The sequence below is a fragment of the Mya arenaria genome, chromosome 5 (genome assembly GCF_026914265.1).
Source record: "Mya arenaria isolate MELC-2E11 chromosome 5, ASM2691426v1".
NCBI lineage: Eukaryota > Metazoa > Mollusca > Bivalvia > Myida > Myidae > Mya > Mya arenaria.
The window spans coordinates 68,984,729-69,005,408 of NC_069126.1; the positions used below are offsets into that span (position 1 = coordinate 68,984,729).

The following is a 20,680-nucleotide window of genomic DNA, read 5'->3' on the forward strand; positions in this document are numbered from 1 at the left end:
AAGGCCTAGGCATGGATATTTTGATTAGAAATTGTATTTAAGATAACAAAGAAGAATCACCTTAACACCTTATTCACCAAACGTTTATTTTTATTTCAACCAAATAGAAAATGATAAATTTTGTAACAATGCTTTCTGTGCACACTAATTGGAAAGAATGTTCTTAAAACGCAACACATTATGCCGAGACAAACAGCATACCGCAATGACATGCTAAAATGTTTTTCTCCATATAATAACAAACTCAAAGAAGTAGAAACCCATTCGTGTTCACTCCGAAGGAACATAATTATAATTACCAAGTTGATATATTATGGATTTATATGAAGTATTGGAAATGTTGAAGCTAAGAACTAAATGAATCATTGACCAGAATTTCTGAACTTATCACTGCTCTAGTCGAAAATAACCTAGAAGCACATACGCAACTTATAGTTAATCGTACAAACGAATCATTATCCGAATTACAATATCAGTTAAGTCCTAGAGTCAAACTTAAGCAAATTTCTATTTGAGTTTTATTTAGTAGCATATGTTTCCTTATAAAGGCATACAAAAGGCAATGGTGCATTATGTAACATAATCTGAACGAATAATCGTCTGTTACTGAACGAATCACTATCATTTTGCCAGTTGAGCCGGTATGAATATAGCTCCAACAAGTATATCACTGTCGAGATATTTGACTCATACATTTATTTAATTCATCAAGACTGATCCCGATTTCATATGTGCCGTTAAAATATTTTGAAAGTTTTGGCAAGAGTAAAATGCAACCTTTTTAAATAGTGAGTCTCTAATAATATAATTCATCAGAGAAATAATGCACAATGAGTTATTATCACCGCTATGTTTCTCTCCTCTGGAACCAATCATCTGTAATCAAGTATTTTAATATAACATTATGTTTATCAACGACTTGTTATATCTCAAGTTGTGTACTACTCGTATATCTTAAAAAGAAACATTTTGTTATCTATTTTTTGCATGCAAGGTACGCTGTAGCTCATGAATATGTCCCGGACTAAAGGCTGATTTTACTATTATGTCTTACATATTTGTAAAATGCGTGTTAAATGCATGCACACATAATACTGAGCTTTCCATTGATCACAATATAACCCTTGTAATATTTCAGGTTATGTTATTAACTTGATTCCATTGTGATGCGTATATCAATACTTTTCACGTTTGTATATTTCAATGTCTGATTAAAAAAAACAACATTTCCAACATTATTCATTTAAGTCAGTTGCTGTTTTTCTCAGAATCTCGTTTTGAGCCCGCTTATCATTTAATTGGCATTTGTCACTCTGGTTTGCTTAATTTCTTCAGAAAATTCTTTGTAAGATTAACTTTCGCTGTTTGAAAAGTCTGTCTTTCAAAATAAAGTTATTGTCATAGCTTTGATGTCGTTTTGGGCGTCGGCGGTGGCGTTGCGCTACAACTTGAATATTGGCAATTACTCATACAATATTTCAGATATTTGCATGGAACATGGATATGTTGAAGTTTGCGTATATATAACATGAATATTGCTATTAGTTATAAAGTTAAGTAAAGTTATTTAGTTGGACCCCTTGAGAGCAAACCTTATACAAATGGCAATACAATAAAACCCTTTTAGGATATTAACAGGCTAGTAACAATATACAGATGTGTAGAAGAGCAGGAACTCTGGTTGTAATTTGTCAATTGATGAAATTGTTTTCCGGAGAGCCAGAAAATGAATTACTGCGAAAGTGAAAGAAGTCCACACAACCTAGTTATATTAATGTAATTGCGTTTTTTACAAGTTATTAAACAAACAATAGTAATTGGTCAAAGTAACACATTATGTTTCTGTATCCCTTTTTGTGTGAATACGTTTGATATACGATATTGATTACAAAACGAATCTGACTAATAATCGAAGTGTTTTATGACTTGTTTCAATATTGCCTTTTGACATATAGTTTTATTTTCTTCCTGTTCAATTGTACGCGGTTATTCACCATCAACACGACTTTCTTGTCATTATGCCATTACCTTACGAACAACTTTCTATCTGTATCTCACTAAGGCTTACCTGTAGAGGACACTATATTGCACTACAATAATGGCATGGTTTACTTATTAATGTTTTAGATGTATACGAGAACGCTACAAATCACAGAGAGATACATGATCGAGACACTACTCTTGCTGGTGATATCTACGAGAATCATGAAGTGCCCCTGACAGTGAAAGCAACAAAGGTTTGTTTTGCTGTATTGTAATGATTCATTTAAATAATTCTAAAAAACATTTGGTAGACTCCAGCGTGCATTGAGCTGCTTTGTGATTTAGCTTGACACGAATTAACCTGAAACCATGTAAAGTTCAAATTTTGCGAGCGTCCTTACGTCCAACCATCCGCAATTTCCATGCCTGGAGTTTCGAACATTTTTTACATCATTTTGATGTCTAACTTCTACATGATCAGCCATGAATAGAAGATGATCATCACAAAGGGGGACTGTTTAAGTGTCAATTTTGATTATTTTTCTCATCTAACGATTGAAATAATTACTCCAAACGTTTAAACAGATAACAACTGATGTTTTCTTTTGTATTACAGATACTTTAAAGCACATTTATAAGCCGTCTGTTGATCGTTTTAAAATGATAGTAAAAAATACTTCACCATTCATTTTAATTTACTTATCAATTGTATAGAAATAGGAAATACATTTTTATTCGTGTCTGAAATATTTAGAATGCATTTAAAATAATTGTAATAACATTACGATTTTATCCGGCTGTTCACCATAGCAAAAGCCTTGGCATTGGAACAGGTGCATAAAAATGAAAACCTCTTTCAGTTTTCTTTAATCCCTTCACAGCACCACCTAATGCAGTTGAATATTACAGATAACACGCTGGTGACATTTAAAATAATGAACGATAATCATTTGTAAAATCAAATATGTTTTCATTTTTAAATATTGTTTTAGTTATTTTGCATATATTAACAAGGACATATGAGTTCATTCTTTTAAAAAAACAACAGATAAAAGAACAATCGAATCGAATTAACCACATAAACTAAATTTATTACCCACAAAAGCAGGTATAACTGTGATTTCGGTAATAAATTATAATGCTAGTTTGCAAATCCTCGCATAATAACAAATCAGGGATCATGTACATGTTTTTTACGTTTTAATGTCATGTTCTTATACAAGCCGATCAATTTTCGTTTCCATATCCAACAGTGAAAATAAAGCGTACCGTATTGAAACATCCGTATCCCTCTTTGTTCTAACCCTTATCAGTAGTAGCGTTTGTAAGTGCTACTTTTTACAGACTGATATTAGTTCAAGATTTTGAAAATATAAACTTACTTTTCAGTAACATATTTGTTCAGTAACGTACTATAATTCATTAAGAAGTTATTCCAATTGTATTTAATTGCTTGTTTGTGGTTATATTCAATACAATGCACTACGTCATTAATGCGATTAATTATTGACGTCATATCCGGAATGGAAAATCCGAAAAATGTCGTCTAAAATCTATGTGCAGTTTAATTGGTTTAAACTAGAAGCGGTGCATTCCAACATGGAAATAATCGAATGATATATATATAATGATATATATATATAATAAAGAGAATATACGATAGGACGCTTTTCTTACGACTAGTTCGTTGTTAAAACTTGTATTAACATGCATCCGTTTCGACTCCTGCGCGATCTCAACGGATACGTGTTATACATCGAACTCGTCGTGATAAAAGGCATCGAAAAGCTTATCGTGATAATTTACGTTATTTATTAAGGGTAAGAAATTTATTGATGTTTGTTTACGGTTTTCCGAGTTACCATCATTTTGCAACCAGCCCTAGTCTTATTGACAATAGGCATTTCTTTTTTAGCATATTTTTTATCTTATTTTGAAATAGATTTTAGGTATGTTATTACAAGGGAAAGACTTCTTTGGTGTTTGTTTTTGTGTATGTGGTGTAAGTATGTTTGCGCCTCTAGTTAATTGTCCCTTGTCTTGTGCCCCTATGCAGGGATTATTTTACTGGGATTGTCCCTGCAATTTTCACTGTATTATCTAAATTTAATACAAAATGGTAAAATATTGTATATGATATGAGGACATAAACTTACTTAAAACAAATAAATGCATAAATCTTGTCCTTCATACCCTAAATGTTGGCAGAGTCCATAGTGTTGTAATGTTTATGTTGATTATTAAGGTCAAATTCGCAAATTTACTTTTTGTTTCAGAGAAATGTAAACGCAGATGGACTTTTATACGCAGATCTTGAATTGTCAAACCCCCCAAACGGACAACAGGGATTTGTCATCCACGGTTTAGATAACATGACAGAATACGCAGAAGTGGACTTGACCAAAAGGGGGAAACCATTTCCTGAAAAAGATGGAGTTGATAGTAAATCGACATCGAAATAATGGAAAGGAACATTTTCCAGCTCATGTTCCATCGTAATTGTTAAAACTAAAGTTGCATAAGTTTGATAGCAAAAAGTGGTACATTACACATCTATTTAGCTATAAAGATTTAAATCTTGGTATAACACAAAAAGTTTTAAACTTGCATTAAGGTTCATTTTTTCAAACAAGCCAATAAGAGCAAAGTTCTCCGTACCCTCGTTTTCGCTTTAATGCATATGTGTCTGCATTAATGCATATGCTGGGCCTTGGCTCATACAAATGATCTACAAACCGGAGCTTTAATTTAACTATATTTCGATTACAGTTCATGTATTGAAATTAAACGAACTTACTCCGGTGGTTACCTCTTACGTCGAATAATATTTTGAGCCACAACATGTTGTTATGCGTTGATAATGCCCTTTCCATTGTACTGTCAATGAGTTAAAAATGTAAGTAAAATGTGAGTTACTATGTCACCTAATGGTAACGAGTAAGGTTAACATAATCGGGAAAAGTATTACTACATAGGTTTGACTATGTGTTGTCTTAAATGAAAAAGTTGTAACTGAAAATAAATTTCTAATCTTTTAGAACTTGCATGAATTACTAGAGCTTAATGTTGACATATTTAACACCGTCAATTTCACGAAAACTGTTTTAGCAATTTTCAATAATTGAAACTTTTTAATGACAAAAGGTTAAATCATTTTGGTGCTAGTGCATAATTATTAGTTCCATAACTTATAGAAAAAAAAACACATTCTAAATCGTGAACCGCTTTTCCGTTATATATTGTGTATTAATTGTGTGTGCATTTAAATAAACAAGTACTCCCAGTGATGAAATGTCATATACGTATATTCTTTACAGCGCAGGGTATAAACCAATATTATCTTTAATTAAGAAGAAATGAATAACTCATATTTCCGTGTACAGTTGTTCACGCACTTAAAGCGTTCCTTGAACCCCCACTTCGTGGTGGTTGGTCTCGGGCTTAATGATATTACATTTACAGACGCTCTGAATAAGAGGACCAAACTTGGAAATTTGGACTTCTCATTGCTGATGATAATCACAGGACAAATGAATGTGTGCCTTACACAGTTCATGTCAACGAACCAATGGATCATTTCAATGCAAAGCACCAAAATGCATTAAAATTCGCAAAACTGTGATGTACTTTGCCATACTTTAAAGAGATAGACCAAGCGTTTAAATAATTAAATTGCGTTTTTGACTGTTTCAATTATTATTTCAAAATTCAATTCCCAATAAATTAGAAAACATGAGCATCACAACACTTCATGACCACAACAACACTAAGAAATTTGAGCATAGTGCACAAAGTATTGAAAACTAGGTTCTTACATGAGCATCGAGACAATTGTTTAGTAATTAAATGCAAATAATATGCAAGGGATTACTTAATACTTACGTGAAAAACTACAGAAACAAGCTCTGTAGCAAAAGATTTAATCATAAACCCGGTTTGTTGGCACTCGGTAAACGCCAAAGACATAGAACATAAAAAACAAAAAATAACAAACAAGAAACATGGAAGAACAGCACAAAACTCCACAAACAGCACAGTGCATACATACTATATATATATATAAGAAAGTGTAGGTATGTTGGATTGTTTGATACCGCTTTGGAACGGTCAATAAACCTAATTTAAACCTAAAACGAAACGATAACAGTTTTAATGAAAATCCAGATATCAAGTACGATGTCAACATTAAGCTCTAGCAATTATGCAATTTCCAAACGAGTTATTTTTATGTGACTTCTAAACTAAACACAACAAATATACAATCCTACGTGGAACTTAATTCTTCGATTGTTTTGTCTAATTGTATAAAGCTATTGAAAGCAAACACAATATATCATAATCACCGTGCACGTCAATATTCCATTTATTGGCATTTGATCGGAATACGCGTTTGAGCATAACGAAATGTCGTGACTCCACGATTTCTAACTATGCTATACATATATGATACACATCAAAGCATCATAGTTAACCACTCATGTATTAGCTTGTAATCGACCTTTTCCAGTTACCAAACGAAATATTGAAAAGTACCAGAGTTTATTGCACCTTATTTTCTTTTACTCATTACTTTTGAGAACATATTTACAAATTAAATAAATGTATACATAAAAGTAAAGTTGAAAATATCAAATAAGCTAGGAATTGTTATTTTATGACATACAACTATGCCCGTATGTTACTATGTAGATGAATGTATCTAGTATAGCCAGGTTTATACTTTCTTGCAATAATAGAGCACTCATTTAATACTATCAACTGTGCTTTTAAAACCCGATGCCTGTATGTAAATGTTTGAATGTTTTTAAGAATTGTTGTAGGAAGATTTTATAAAACGGTTTATTAGATATGGTTAAATATGTTTAGTCTGATATTATTTAATATGGCAATAAGTTACAAGTAAAACGGAACACATAAAAAGAAAATTAGACGAAATAGTATACCCTATGACTGGAAATTAAGTCACTAGGTTAATATAAGAAAATGAATACACACTTCCTATATCATATTGAGATAAAAAAATATATATTTTAGGGTAGCTGTGACGATAAGAAAAAACGTTAACGCATTCAATGTAAATTTACTCAAATTATTTAAAGATAGGCTTTTTCTGATCGCATTTTGTCCGTTGTACTTCGTCGTCAAAATTTATTTTGTAACCATTCTAGCATCAACATTTCTGAACCAGTCTTTAATCAAACTCACACACAATGTATATGGTCACAATCTCTCGGTGAAATTTGAATATTTGTTTTACTCCTGTTACGTAAGAAGCAGTAGTTTTTATGTTTTTTGAAAACAATATCCAAAGTATCTTTTCCAATCATGATGCAACTTGGTGACTAGGTTATTTGTAGAGTTCGAATTTGTTTTAAATCATTCCAGTCACTAAAACAAGTATGCCTCTTTGATATTAAACTGTGTCATGTATTTTGCAGACATATAATTATTTATGTATATATTTACCGTTGTTTGTAGTTTGTTTTTAATTGAACATGTTAAAACATATACTTATGATTGATTTACGAAAAAATACCATACTTAACATTGTTTTCATTATGGTACCTTCATTTATTCACTAATTCATATTTAGAAAGATTATGTATGACCATAACATCTCCATCAATTTTGAGTCCCATATGAAATCTTGTACCACCCAGCAACTTAATCTCTTCACCAATTTTATTTATATTTAAATCGAACAGTATGGCCATCATATTTCAGCCATATATGGTAAGGGCCAAAATAGACGCGCATGTCTTAAGTTGATTGCCTTTCATTTTTAAAACACCTTGAGTTATTTCCCTTTGTCATTGCCTTTCCCCATGTTTTTACTTTAGCACCCTTATTTCTATGCCATTCCTCATTAAAATTATTGTTATAGGTAACTTTTAAAACAATAACATCTCTGTTATTGTGATTTGAATAATCAGATTGAAATAAATCAACTCATTGAAAAGTCAATACTAGGTTTAATATTCAACATATAATCGTAATGATTGTCCTCATCGAATATATGTAAAGTTTGAATACAGTTTGTCGGGACAATAGCTCAAAACATAGAAATATCGAATACACGCGTTATAATGACCATGGCCAGAGGTCAGCGATTTAGCGTATTCTTATTATAAAGAAATCTGTAAGAAACAATATGTGTTTGTTTACAAAATGCAAGATGCAATGAATGGTGCTTGAATAAGTGATTTGTTTAATTATATATTGCTAGTTTGACACAGTTTAGGTTTGAATGTACTTATATGTGATGTCTTTTTTCGTAATTTTGAACTATTAAGTTGACTTTCACCTGTCTTAAATTTCTAAATGTTCAGTAATCGTATCTGTATTTTGTATTAAAAAAAATCTGTATTGAAAAAATATATGTATTTGTTTTTCTTTTGACGAGAATATGTGTTTGAATAAGCTTTACCGTAGTTGATCTCCAGCCAAATGTTTAGGGGGAGGTACATGTATTGGCGGTGTCCCTCCAATCGCACCAACATCTAGAGTTTAGGGGTTTATTGACATTATTTCTTTAGCTATCTAGACGAAAAGCGCATTAAACACATGCTTATGAGTTTTTCTTTTCACCTATTGGGAGCACCACGGTGATTTTTTTAATTTTCTAGATTTGCGACTGTCTATTCCAAACATTTGTAAGGTATATTTTTTGGATCATTTTATCAGTTCAGGTGTTCTAGGGTGAAATCAAAAATTGGTCCTTGACCCTTAATGATGTGTAACAGGGTACTTGAAGGTATCTGCCAGAAATATCTACTCTTAAAGCTACACTCTAACAGATTTACTATTTTTACAACTTTTTTTCTTGGAAAGAGAAAATGTTTGAGTAAATATCTACAAACCAATCATATAAGATTGCTGACAAAAAATCAGATCGTAGATTATCATATTTTCGTTCGAATCATCATTTTTTTAACTTAAATACAAATATCTGCGATCTAATTTTTGTCAGCAGTCTTATTTAACTGGTTTCCATGGATTTTCGCAAAAATTGGCTCGTTCCAAGACAAAAAAATAAAAAAAAGTTGTCAAAACGTTCGATCTGTGAAAGTGCAGCTTTAACGTCACCTCGATTATGTGAATATTTTGCCATGGTATTAGGAAGCCAGCGGTTTTAAGTGGATTCCTTAGCGGACACAAAATGGTGATGGGCAGCCTTCCTTTCGGACACGGTGGTATTCTTTCGGGAAAGATAGATACGCTTAAAAGTACAACTTTTGCAATGGGAGCAGGTTTAAGAACCGACGTAGTTCTAGTTTATACCATCTACCAACCACAGTGGATATTAGACACTACCAATCAGAGATCAGGAAGAAGAATTCGTAATTGGGGACCATGGCAAAATAGCTGCGATCAACTTTCATATTCATAGACACCAAAAGAAATTATTCAGTGCATCGTATACGTTAATGGAAAAATATAATTATGTGTTCCATAAATTAGTAATAGTTACCACGGTAATGGACTTGTTCGACATAAATATATTTTTGTTTTCGGATTCACACGTTTGAATTAACCCCTTGTTTAAATGTTCAATTTAATTATGTCCATGTGTGCATTTAAAACTTAAGAATTAATTAATTTGCCTTTCTTAAGTGCTTCGTTAATGTTAACAGATCCTATACCGGATTTAATTTATTATAATAATTGTATTCTTGAGATAGGAGACTCAGCAGTAAACATCCGGTTTTTTATCACAAATTTTAAATACATAATTTCAACTCAAAGATACAGAACTTCAGTTAAGTTTCAGTTACTTTTTTGTACATATTTAAAAAAATGCATTTTATTGACGATTTCGGTGCGCTCCGCTTTACGGATTAAAACAGTAGTAATATATGTACACTACGTTTATAGAGGGATGGCGATCTTCTAACCATGCCTAAAGTTATTTTATGCATTGATAAATACAATGGCATAGTAGAGCGATGCTTACCGCACATAGTACATTCAAGTTTCGTTTTTAAGGCAAGTAAAAAAATCAGCGAATTGCCTACACACTACTCCTATGGTAAGGCGTATCTAACAGTATGTATCTCGCTGGTAAGTAGCCGGTGATGTGGGATTGGAATTTAGTACATGACAATAAATATCGATGTAATATAGACTAGTCAACTAGAGTCGTATCATTTACAATTAATTTCACATTATTTTAAATCTAATTATACAAACTAAGTATGACCTTGACCTTATAAGAGCACAAATGCTATGTGCGAAACTCATACGCATGCTTGTCAGCAATTATTAATTATTTGAGAGCAAACGGATTAAAATCTAGTTCAGTAAGTTATAGCTTAGCCAGATATTATTACTATAAAATCCCAACAGGGTTTAACTTAACTCTGAGTTTGATAGTGATATTTCAGGCGTGAGGACGCATTTTTTGTGCGACACACCTTCTCAAGTTGGTAAACAATTATACATGTAAACTTGAATCGGAATTCGAATACATCTGAGTAATTTACCGATAAACCGATTATTCTAACTATTTAAAAAACAAACAAAAAACAACAACACACATTTGCCTTGTTAAGCGACAAACATTATCAAATACATTTATACTTTGCTTGAAAGGAAAAAATTGATATACAATTAACTTTATGTTTTCGATATTCTTGAAACTTTAAAAACAATATCAACCTCATCATTTGTTACACACCCTAATCAGAACTTGATAGATACCGTATAAACATCATAGTTCAAACCAGAATGATAAGCTACTGGAGTAAACTCGTTTCATACCATGACTCGAAAATACGTTTCTTGACCTGAAAATACATGTTACATAGCAACCATTCAGTTTGGGCCAATTACATGAAGTCAATACTTGATTCAACGGGTTATTCATACGTTTAGCTTAACCACCAAGAGTACCTTCAAAACATGTTAGTAAACTTGTGAAATATAATCTTGAAAACCAAATCTTCAGCAAAATTGTTTTGAACAATTTAATATTTCGTCTAACCTAAAGGTTAGAATATATTATCTGCTTAAGTCCGATGTAAAAATTTGAAGCGTATCTTAATATCTTACACAAATCTCTACTTATTACATCTTCGCATTTCCATGCTATAGCAATCAAAAATTTCCTGTCAAAGTCGGCAGATGGAGACAAAATGTTGTCAACATGTCAATAGAACGTGTATGTTTTGTAATCTAAACGATATCGATGAAAAACTGCTTTACTTATTGTCAACTTTTAATTAGAGCATATGAATTTCTTGGAGTCCCTAAGCTTACAGAAGAAGCCGTAAGAGAGATAACTTTATTGAAATAAACATTAAAACTGGCTAAATCTTACACATAAGAGCACATGTAAACACACAAATATTACAAGTTATTTTTATGCAAACTCGTCCCCGGTCTACTCCAAGCTCAGCTCCACAGCCGTCACTCTTCTTTGAAATACAAATGCTGGGTGGAACACGACCATAGGAACAGCATGGTATTGTTTGTGTAAGGCAGGTGCACGTGTGGTTGGCACGTGTTCTCACGTTGCCAGCGTGATTTGGTACTTAGGTGTCGGTCGTCACGAGAACGTTGTATGGCCAACAGACTTCAGTTCGTACATAAAGGATGCTGCGACAAGTGGCGAAGAACAACGATTCTTACGTCCATTAAACTGTTCTTGAATCCTGTCTTCTTTAAAGGACCACGCGAACTATTTTTGTTTCATTTTATTTGATCAACATTTTTATGGAAGGATTTGTTAATATAATGAAATAGTAATCACTAATCCGATGGCTATGCTACAAATATTCTGTAATTGATACTAATGAATTATGCATAATAACCAATATTTCATTGTGTTATAACTGATATGATAGGCTGAAATATGTTTACGCATTGCTGTATATATGCATGTATGCAATAATTAGAAGCTATAAAGATAACGAATATGCACTAAGTTGAACTTTTTTGGGTTTTATACCCAAAAAGTCGAATGAAATACCACAAATAAATGAGCCGCTGTTTTTTTTTTCACATAAACAATTTCCCGCAATTGTTTTCCCCTTCTCTCGTTTAAACATCGGAAAGTAACATCGATCTTCACGATTTATTTAACAATCAAACACATCAATGACCTTCCTTTTTCTATAAAGTTTTTTTTTTGCAGAACTATGTGTAACACAATCGGTTAAACACACTAAGTGGCCGGTACCTTTGGTACTGTATAACCACTGACAAAGTAATAAATAGATCACTTGAAGTATTCTCTTAATTATAAAACTTTAAATACATTAAAAACTAAAACATTAATACGGGAGCTTAAAAACAAGAAAGTAAGTCAAATGTCACAGTCAAGGCCTTTCATGCGCAGCATTGATATTTGTTTTCAAAATGGTGAGCATGGTCCAAAATTCTTTGGTGTAACTTCAATTTAAGAAAGTAGGTCAAAAGGTCAGTCGAGGTCGATTTTGAAAGTTTGGGCCAGTTTTGACCCCAGGGGCATACATTTCCAATAAAAGTATACAAAACCTGTGAACCCCGGGGTGTGGCCAGTAATTTACCCATGGGCATAATTTAAACAAACTTTCACAAGCAATTAGGTTCAGATGGATGGACGAACAACAGATACTTTTGGTCTTTGACCAAAAGAGCTAAAATGGCCTTTTGCCAATAGATCTAAAAATCAACCAACCCCTTTAAACTGTAATTTTGATCTCAAGGGAAAGTAAAAATAGAACCAACTGCACAACCAAACAAGAGGCCCATGAGGGTCTTTGCTCTACTAGCATGTCTCTTGTGGTCATTTTTAATCCAGAGCATGTATATATGAGTAGGCAACAGAAATAAAGTTCACGTTTTGTGTTTGGGTTAGCTGAAAACGTTGCACATTCAACATCTGAGGACAGAAAGCATTGTAAGCAGATAAGTTGCATGAACTATTTTTATATGTGCCAAGTCAAAGTCATCGGAGGAAAATAATATTTGTTTTCAAAACTGCACTCATACGAAAAAAATCACTAAAGAAGCTTCAAAAAGTAGGTCAAAATGTCACAGTCAATGTCATCCGATGCCAACATTGATACTTGTTTGCAAAACTGTACACATGGTCCAAATTTTAATTGCAGTAGCTTCAAAATTAAGAAAGTAGGTCAAGAGGTCACATACAAGGTCATCAAAGTACTAAATAAATACTTGTTAACAAAACAGTTCATATGATCCAAATTTCATTGCTGTATCTTCAAAAATAAGAAAGTAGGTCAAAAGATTACAGTCAATGGCATCCAAGGACAACATTGTTGCTCGTTTGCAAAACTGTACACATGGTCCAAATTTCATTGTTGTAGCTTTAAAAATAAGAAAAAAGTCGAAAGGTCACAGTCAAGGTCATCCGCGGATATCATTGATGCTCGTTTGCAAAACTATACACATGGTCAAAATGTCATTGCTGTAGCTTTAACAATAAAAAGTAGGTCAAAAGGTCACAGTCAATGCCATCCAGGGACAATATTGCTGCTAGTTTACAACACTGTACACATGGTACACAAATAGTAATGGTCTGCCTAGCGGTTTCAGACAAAAGGATTTTCAAACATTTCCCAATTTTAGTATACCAACCTGTGAACCCCGTAGCCATTAATGACCCCAAGGGCATAACTTGAACAAACATTCACAAGCAATTGTGTTTAGATGGATGCACTAACGACAGACACTTCTGGTCTTTGGCCAATAGAGCTAGAAATGGACTTTGGCCAACAGAGCTAAAAATCAACCAACCCCTTTAAACTGTAATTTTGATCTTTTTCAACAAGGGCAAGGGATAGTTCAACATAAAACCAACTGCACAACCAAAAACAAGTTGTCTCTCTTTAATCCTAGACTTGGCTATACATGTAGACTTTGCTAAAATAGCATTTTTGAATACTTTCAAGGACCATAGTCTAGTCATGCATGGGCAGATCTGGCTGGTTTTCGAAAGGATCCAAGCTCTGATGGATATCTAAATACTGTACAAGTTTCATCGATTCAATCAAAACTAAAGACTGTATCGTGTTTACAAGCAATACTTCAAGCCCGGAAATCCACATGTTGGGTTTTCCAATATTTATGTCACGTGACACCGGTACATACAAAGTCAATCGATAGCGCTAAATTTAAACGCTGTTTTCATCTGAACAATCGTTATTTAAGAGTAAATAAAAACAACATGGTTACTAAACGCTGCAGTTGGGGAACTTGCAAAAGTGACAGTCGGTATAAAGACAAGCCACATATTAAAGACGTTTATTTTAAGCCATTTCCTTAACTAACGAAGAGCCACGACCGTTGTAAACAGTGGATCAAAAATTGTGGCAGGCCACATCAGTACCTATCGGTTGAGAAAATTGGAAAACATCATTTCGTATGCTCGAAGGTTTGTTTGTATGTTTATAATGTAAGACTAAATATTGGTTAAACGAAGAATTCGTGAGAATATTCGTAGCACTGATAACCGCACACATGAAAATATCTTTCCATGCAACTTAAACCTACCGGGGTTTAGGATATAATTCAGTGCGAAAATAACCCAGATATAAAATTGAGAGTATTAGTAGCACAACAGACTTTGGAACACAGACATCTAATAAAACATCGGTTGACTTAACTCACCATATTCTAAAAAATAATGGTACATGTTTTCAATATACTGGTTTCCCAACAGTAGCAGTTCTTCACTGTTTTTTTGACTGGATATTGCCTGCATATTCAGTCGAATATTTATCCTTTATAATGGCTGATCGTGGTTTTAATATAAGGCACTTGTTACTTCCAAAGAAAGCTAAACTTAATATACCGGCATTTACAGATGGAAAATGCCTCAGCTGTAAAGCAATTATACGTTCAAGATCTATTGCCTCTGTTAGAATTCATGTTGAAAGAGTTATCCGAAGAATGAAGACCTTTAACATTTTGTCAGGATTAATTCTATTGAAGATTTGATTTCTGTTGTGACAAATTACAACAATTGTTGCAGTTGTTAGCAACTTACAGCCATGTCACGCCAAAAGTATATGCCACTCTTGTTGCCAAATGTGTTTATGAGTATGCATTCTTATTATGTATTACAATTAAGCATTTTATGTCCATGTGTCCTTATGTCAGGGTATCCTTTTGTTTTAAACCAAAACCCAAAGTGGAAGTATGATATCAATGTGTATGTACAATACTTATATTTGATAATAAATGTGTGATGATATTCTTGAATCTGAATTTTGAATTTCCACTCAACCATTAAAACATACATCTTGTAGGTAAAGTCGGTTGCAAGTTCACAAAAACAACTGGATCATTTACTCCCTCATTTAATAACTTGCTTTTTGTCATATCAGAAGATAGATGGAATATACAACAGATGCAAACATTGAACAATGTTTCAATATGAATATGTTATTCAATAACACTTTAAACCAACAAACATTATGGTATTGTTGACAGAGCTGGATACAAATATTGAAGCTAACATTCAGATACTATAATGTATCATAATTATACATATGCAGTATTTGAAAAAAACTAAGTAACAGTTACCTTCATCAATTAAACAAAGAACTTAAGACTGCTTACCAGTAGCAGTTTTAAAAATTAACATGCAAATGACAAATTCTGACTATTGGTATCATTTTCAATGGCAATTTGAGTAGAGAAAGAATATGCAGGTTTTTACACTAAAACATTAATACAAATATGATTTTTTGTTTAATTTAAAGATTGCTCCAATTGTATTTTAAATATAGAACAAAACAATTAAACAATAACTTTGTCAGTGTGTAACATTTGCATTAAAAGCTGGTTAGCATATTGCAATTGTGGTTGTTTTCCTTGGACCATAATATTGAATTGTAGATATATTGCCTTTGATGGTTTTCATGTATGAATATCAGGAAAGCAATATACTTGCAGGTACAAATTATACCAAAACAAGAGATGTTTGTCAGACATTATGCCCCCCCCCCCCGAACACCATGTTGTCAGGATTATATGGACAATTGAAATAAGCATGGACCAAAATGACAGCTGATTTGTAACATACACTGGATGCCGTTGCGGCAGTTTTAAGATTATGACCATTCAAAGTGTGAGGATAGAGTGTGTTATGCCCATGACCTTTGACTCTATGACCTCAAATTTTATAGGAGTCATCAGCTGGTCAACAAAAACCTTAAAGTCAAGTTTGAGGGCCATGGGTGCCGTCATTGTCAAGTTATGACACAGACAACTTTTTACGTTAATAGTCACTGTGACCTTGACCTTTGACCCAATGACCCCCAAAATCAATAGGGGTCATCTACCGATCAGGCCTAACTGTCATGTCAAGTTTGATGACCATAGGTCCAGGAAATGTCGACTTTACTTTCAAGGTCACTGTGACCTTGACCTTTGACCCCTAAAATCAATACGTGTCATCTACTGAACAGGCCCAACCTCCAAGTCAAGTTTGAGGGCCATGGCTGCAAGCATTGTCGAGTTATCACTCGGACAACCTTTTACTTTTCAAGGTCACTGTGACCTTGACCTTTAGCCGAATGACCCCCAAAAACAATAGGGGTCATGTACTGGTCAGGCCCAACTTTCATATCAACTTTTATGAACATAGCTTTAGGCATTGTTGAGTTATCACTCCGACAAACTTTAAAATTATTTTACCATTAAAGGTCACTGTGACATTCACCTTTGACCCGATGAGCCCTAAAAATAGGAATCATCTACTGGTCAGGTCCAACCTTCATGTCAAGTTTGATGACCATACATCCAGGAATTGTTGAGTTATCACTTGGACAAGCTTTGGTCTACCGACGGACCGACCGACCGACATACTGACCGACATGTGCAAAGTAGTTTACCCCTCTTCTTCGAAGGGGGGCAAAAGTAACATTCCCCTAAGTTTTAACAACTCTTCAGGTCAGAGCTACAGTTAACCGTTTTACTTTAAGTGTATTGAGCCTGGATGCAATTTTGTTAATTGAAGTGAAGACCTTGGTTTCATTCAATAAAGTGTTATTGCGATTTTTAAACTTTACTAGCAACGTAAAGAGCAAACAAACATCTCCTTTACATACATTATAAGCATTATCCTTACTGCAGATATCAATTAAAAACATCCGGAAAGCGGTAAATATCCTTTGCAATATAAAACACAATGCTCGTCAAGGAAAATCATTTCGTAGGAGTTATTTCAGCAAGTTAGCAATCATATTTGATTTGGTTAAATCACAAGGTGGAATCTCATTGTAAGCCAGCTTTTAACATAACAAGAGGGCCAATATGGCCCTATATCGCTCACCTGAAAAAACTTAAAAAAGGTGCTCTGGACTTTTCTATAATAAATGGGCAATAACTCACAGGTGACTACAAAGCTTTGAAGTCTGTATGCCACAAGTAAAACCAGACTATGTCTCATATTTAAAACAGTCGTATAAAAACATGAAAAGTATGTGTTTGTTTAAGAAGTTACAAAGGGCCAGAACACTTACAATATTTAAGTTGGAGTAACATAATGTGTCACAAATCAGATGACCCATATTTTCGAACTTGAGCTAGAAATCATTGAAACAACCTTTCTGACAAATTTTCAGGATATTTGGGCTGAAAATGTTACCTCTAGAGTGTTAACGAGGTTTTTCCATATTTGGGCTCTGTGGCCTAGTTTTTGACCCCATATGACCCAAATACGAACTTGAGCTAGAAATCAACAAAAAAAACCTTTCTGAAAAAAAATCCAGGATATTTGGGCTGAAAATTTTACCTCTAGAGTGTTAACAAGGTTTTTTTTCCATATTTGAGCACTGTGACCTAGTTTTTGACCCCAGATGACCCATATTCAAACTCGTACGAGTAATTACTGGAACAAAGAACCTGACAAAGTTTCGTGACAATTGAGATTAAAATGTGACCACAAGAGTGTTAACAAACTAAGTGTTAACGTCCAACTGACGACGGACATTCATCGATCCTGATAGCTCACCCTCAGCCTTCGGCTAAGGTGAGCTAACAATTATTAACTGTAAAAAAAACCCAAAAAACTAAAGATCCGTTTTTCTCACCCAGAGAAATACCCACAAACATTCCTCCTTCAACAGAATGGTTTCAATGGAAGATGGTGTGTACTCCCTCTCTTCTGATGCACTGTATACATGAATGATACATGTGTATTACTTATTTTTTTTTCACTTCATGAAACATGATTATATGATACATTTTTATAAATCTTTACTCAATTCATGAACAACACTTCTATATATATTTACTCACTTCATGAACAACAAACAATATCAGGCATAATTAGAGACATAAGGTCAATATAATAAAGTAACTAAAGTGGTCAAAATGCTGATGAACCAACACTATTATGACATTCCATATGTAATAGACATAGGGAAGTCAATTTATTTGAAGGACTGATAGATCGTTTGATTCACAGTTATCCTTACAACTGTTCAACTACTACTGTTTTCAAATGAACTATTTGTAAGCTTTTACGGTCAATATATGTACAATTTGCATTGGAGTCAATTATCAACCGGCCAATTTAATTATGCTATTCGAAAAGCAGAAAACTTACTGTTTGAAATCACTTTTGAAGTAATACAAATCTGTACCTTCATTGCAAACAGGCAATATGATTGTGCTTTTATTTTCATTTGATGAATTCACTTAGCTCACTTTTTATATTTGCAAACTTAAGAGAATACTTCAAGCGCTTCAAGAAAGTAATAAACATTAAATTTTAGTGTGCGATAAAATTCAGTTGACATAATAAATTAATTCAGTCAAAATGTGTAAAAACAGCACATAAAAATGTTATTATTATAAAGTATATGACTACTTTGACAACTACAATACAAGAGGGTTACTCTTAATACCAGATAATACAAAATAATACAAAACAAATACTGAATATAGCTATTTATACAGTATTTTAATAAATAAATAAATATGATGTAAAAATGTACATTTTTGTTGTTAAATAATTACTTTTTTCAAACATTTTATGATATCCAAGATATGCCTCCCTTTGTTTTTTCCGCTAAGATTTGTATATATATAAGTGACGTTTCACTTGATTTCCCACTGGGTATGTAAATACGTTACAAAAAAGACAATTGTTGCAAAGCGTCCAAGGGCATCTTGAAATAGTTTGAAAAATTAACATACTTGTATAAAAAATGAATGACAAATAAAATTTAATTAAACGACATATTTATCATTTTATCGGTTTCTGACTTAAAATCTCATGATGGGAGGTTGTCTAGTCAATGTGTACAATTAGGGTTAAACGATACGCCAAAGAATGTATGTATACGTATATCATAATATTCTAGACCCGCACCATCATGAAATGATATATTGCGATTGTTTTGTTTGTTATTGGTATTCTAACATCTAGATTTTTCACAATAATTCTTCACTCTTCAACATTTGAAGTCTGGTATGTTCCCATGCGTTTGCACTTGTAGTGTGTGCACAGATGATAACTACTCAATACTGAGTCAAAGCTGATTTGGTTGTCATGCCCCTTCAGGTACTTTACCCATCTAGAATGTTTAGTGCTGTAAAGGAAAAGCGTTGTACTTTAAAGCCTTTCTAACTAATTAGTACGGATAATTATACTGCCATACATATACAAAATATATGAAAAAAACATCAACAAGCTGATACATACAGGTATATATAAAGAAAATATTAAATTTGTCAATAAAATTCATCATCAACATCATCGTCAACACCACCGTCACCACCACCAGCATCACCACAACCACCACTAGATCACCACCACCAACACCACCACCACTTGATTATTGAATACAGTGTGTTTATAAAAATTAGACTTCGGTTATCAACCAGCAGAAACTACTACTGTAAAATACAAATGCACAAGTATTATACATCCTGCACTAATATCCGTTTAAGCCAAGAGTAAGGGTTGATAGGCACAAATGTGTAGTTGTTGTGCATAATGATTCACGACAGTCTGGGGTTTTAACGAGACCTACACCATGCAAATGAATGTTACTAGTGTCCAAGCAGTCATGGCTTCAAGCCCCAAACCACGTACAACTTTTCCTCACAGGTTATTCTAAAAATATGCATTTTGTAAACAAATAACGGGTATGTACATGTATGATGGTATGTTAGAAATAGGTCACGTACCAAAACACATCATTTTTAAACAAAATTTTAATCCTGATATTTCTCTAAGATAAATCAATCAAATTAAAGATTACATACTCAAATCATATACATACATAATGAGCATAAGTACATATAAAAATATGTAACATGTACATAAGTGCACGTAAAATATGTAACATGTACATAACTTCATAAGTACATGTAAAAGATCAACATGCTGTCTTAACATTTAGCTAATAAAAATTATTTCAAAATTCCAAAGATAAATTAAAAAACAAACTTTTTTGAACTCATCAATCTGCTCAAGGGCACTTACATTCATAGCTCTTTGATACGAATATCTGAATGTCCCCGTTCCATGCTGATTGGTGACAGTTTGTTTTTCCGGCATCTTAAACAATGATTACTCTTTGTATAATTACCGAAATGTCTGTACATAATCGATCATGTAGTCATTAATATTATACACACGTTGTCTTCGACTTTTTCAAGTTGTGTCCGAACAACTAGCATGATTACAAAGTATATTGTATTCGATTTTTATCAAATTCTATGACAAATT

The 20,680-nt window shown here is 33.1% G+C and overlaps 1 protein-coding gene across 1 annotated transcript in view; it reads left to right on the top strand.

Moving 5' to 3' along the window:
- The window catches only part of LOC128235057 (nephrin-like), a 31,291-nt gene extending 23,010 nt beyond the window's left edge, over positions 1–8,281 (top strand). Inside the window, exons 13-14 of the mRNA XM_052949763.1 lie at positions 2,128–2,237; positions 4,260–8,281. Of these exons, the coding sequence (XP_052805723.1) occupies positions 2,128–2,237; positions 4,260–4,445 (296 nt within the window). The 3' untranslated portion in view covers positions 4,446–8,281. The remainder of the gene's footprint in view (positions 1–2,127; positions 2,238–4,259) is intronic.
- The last annotated feature ends 12,399 nt before the right edge of the window (positions 8,282–20,680 follow it).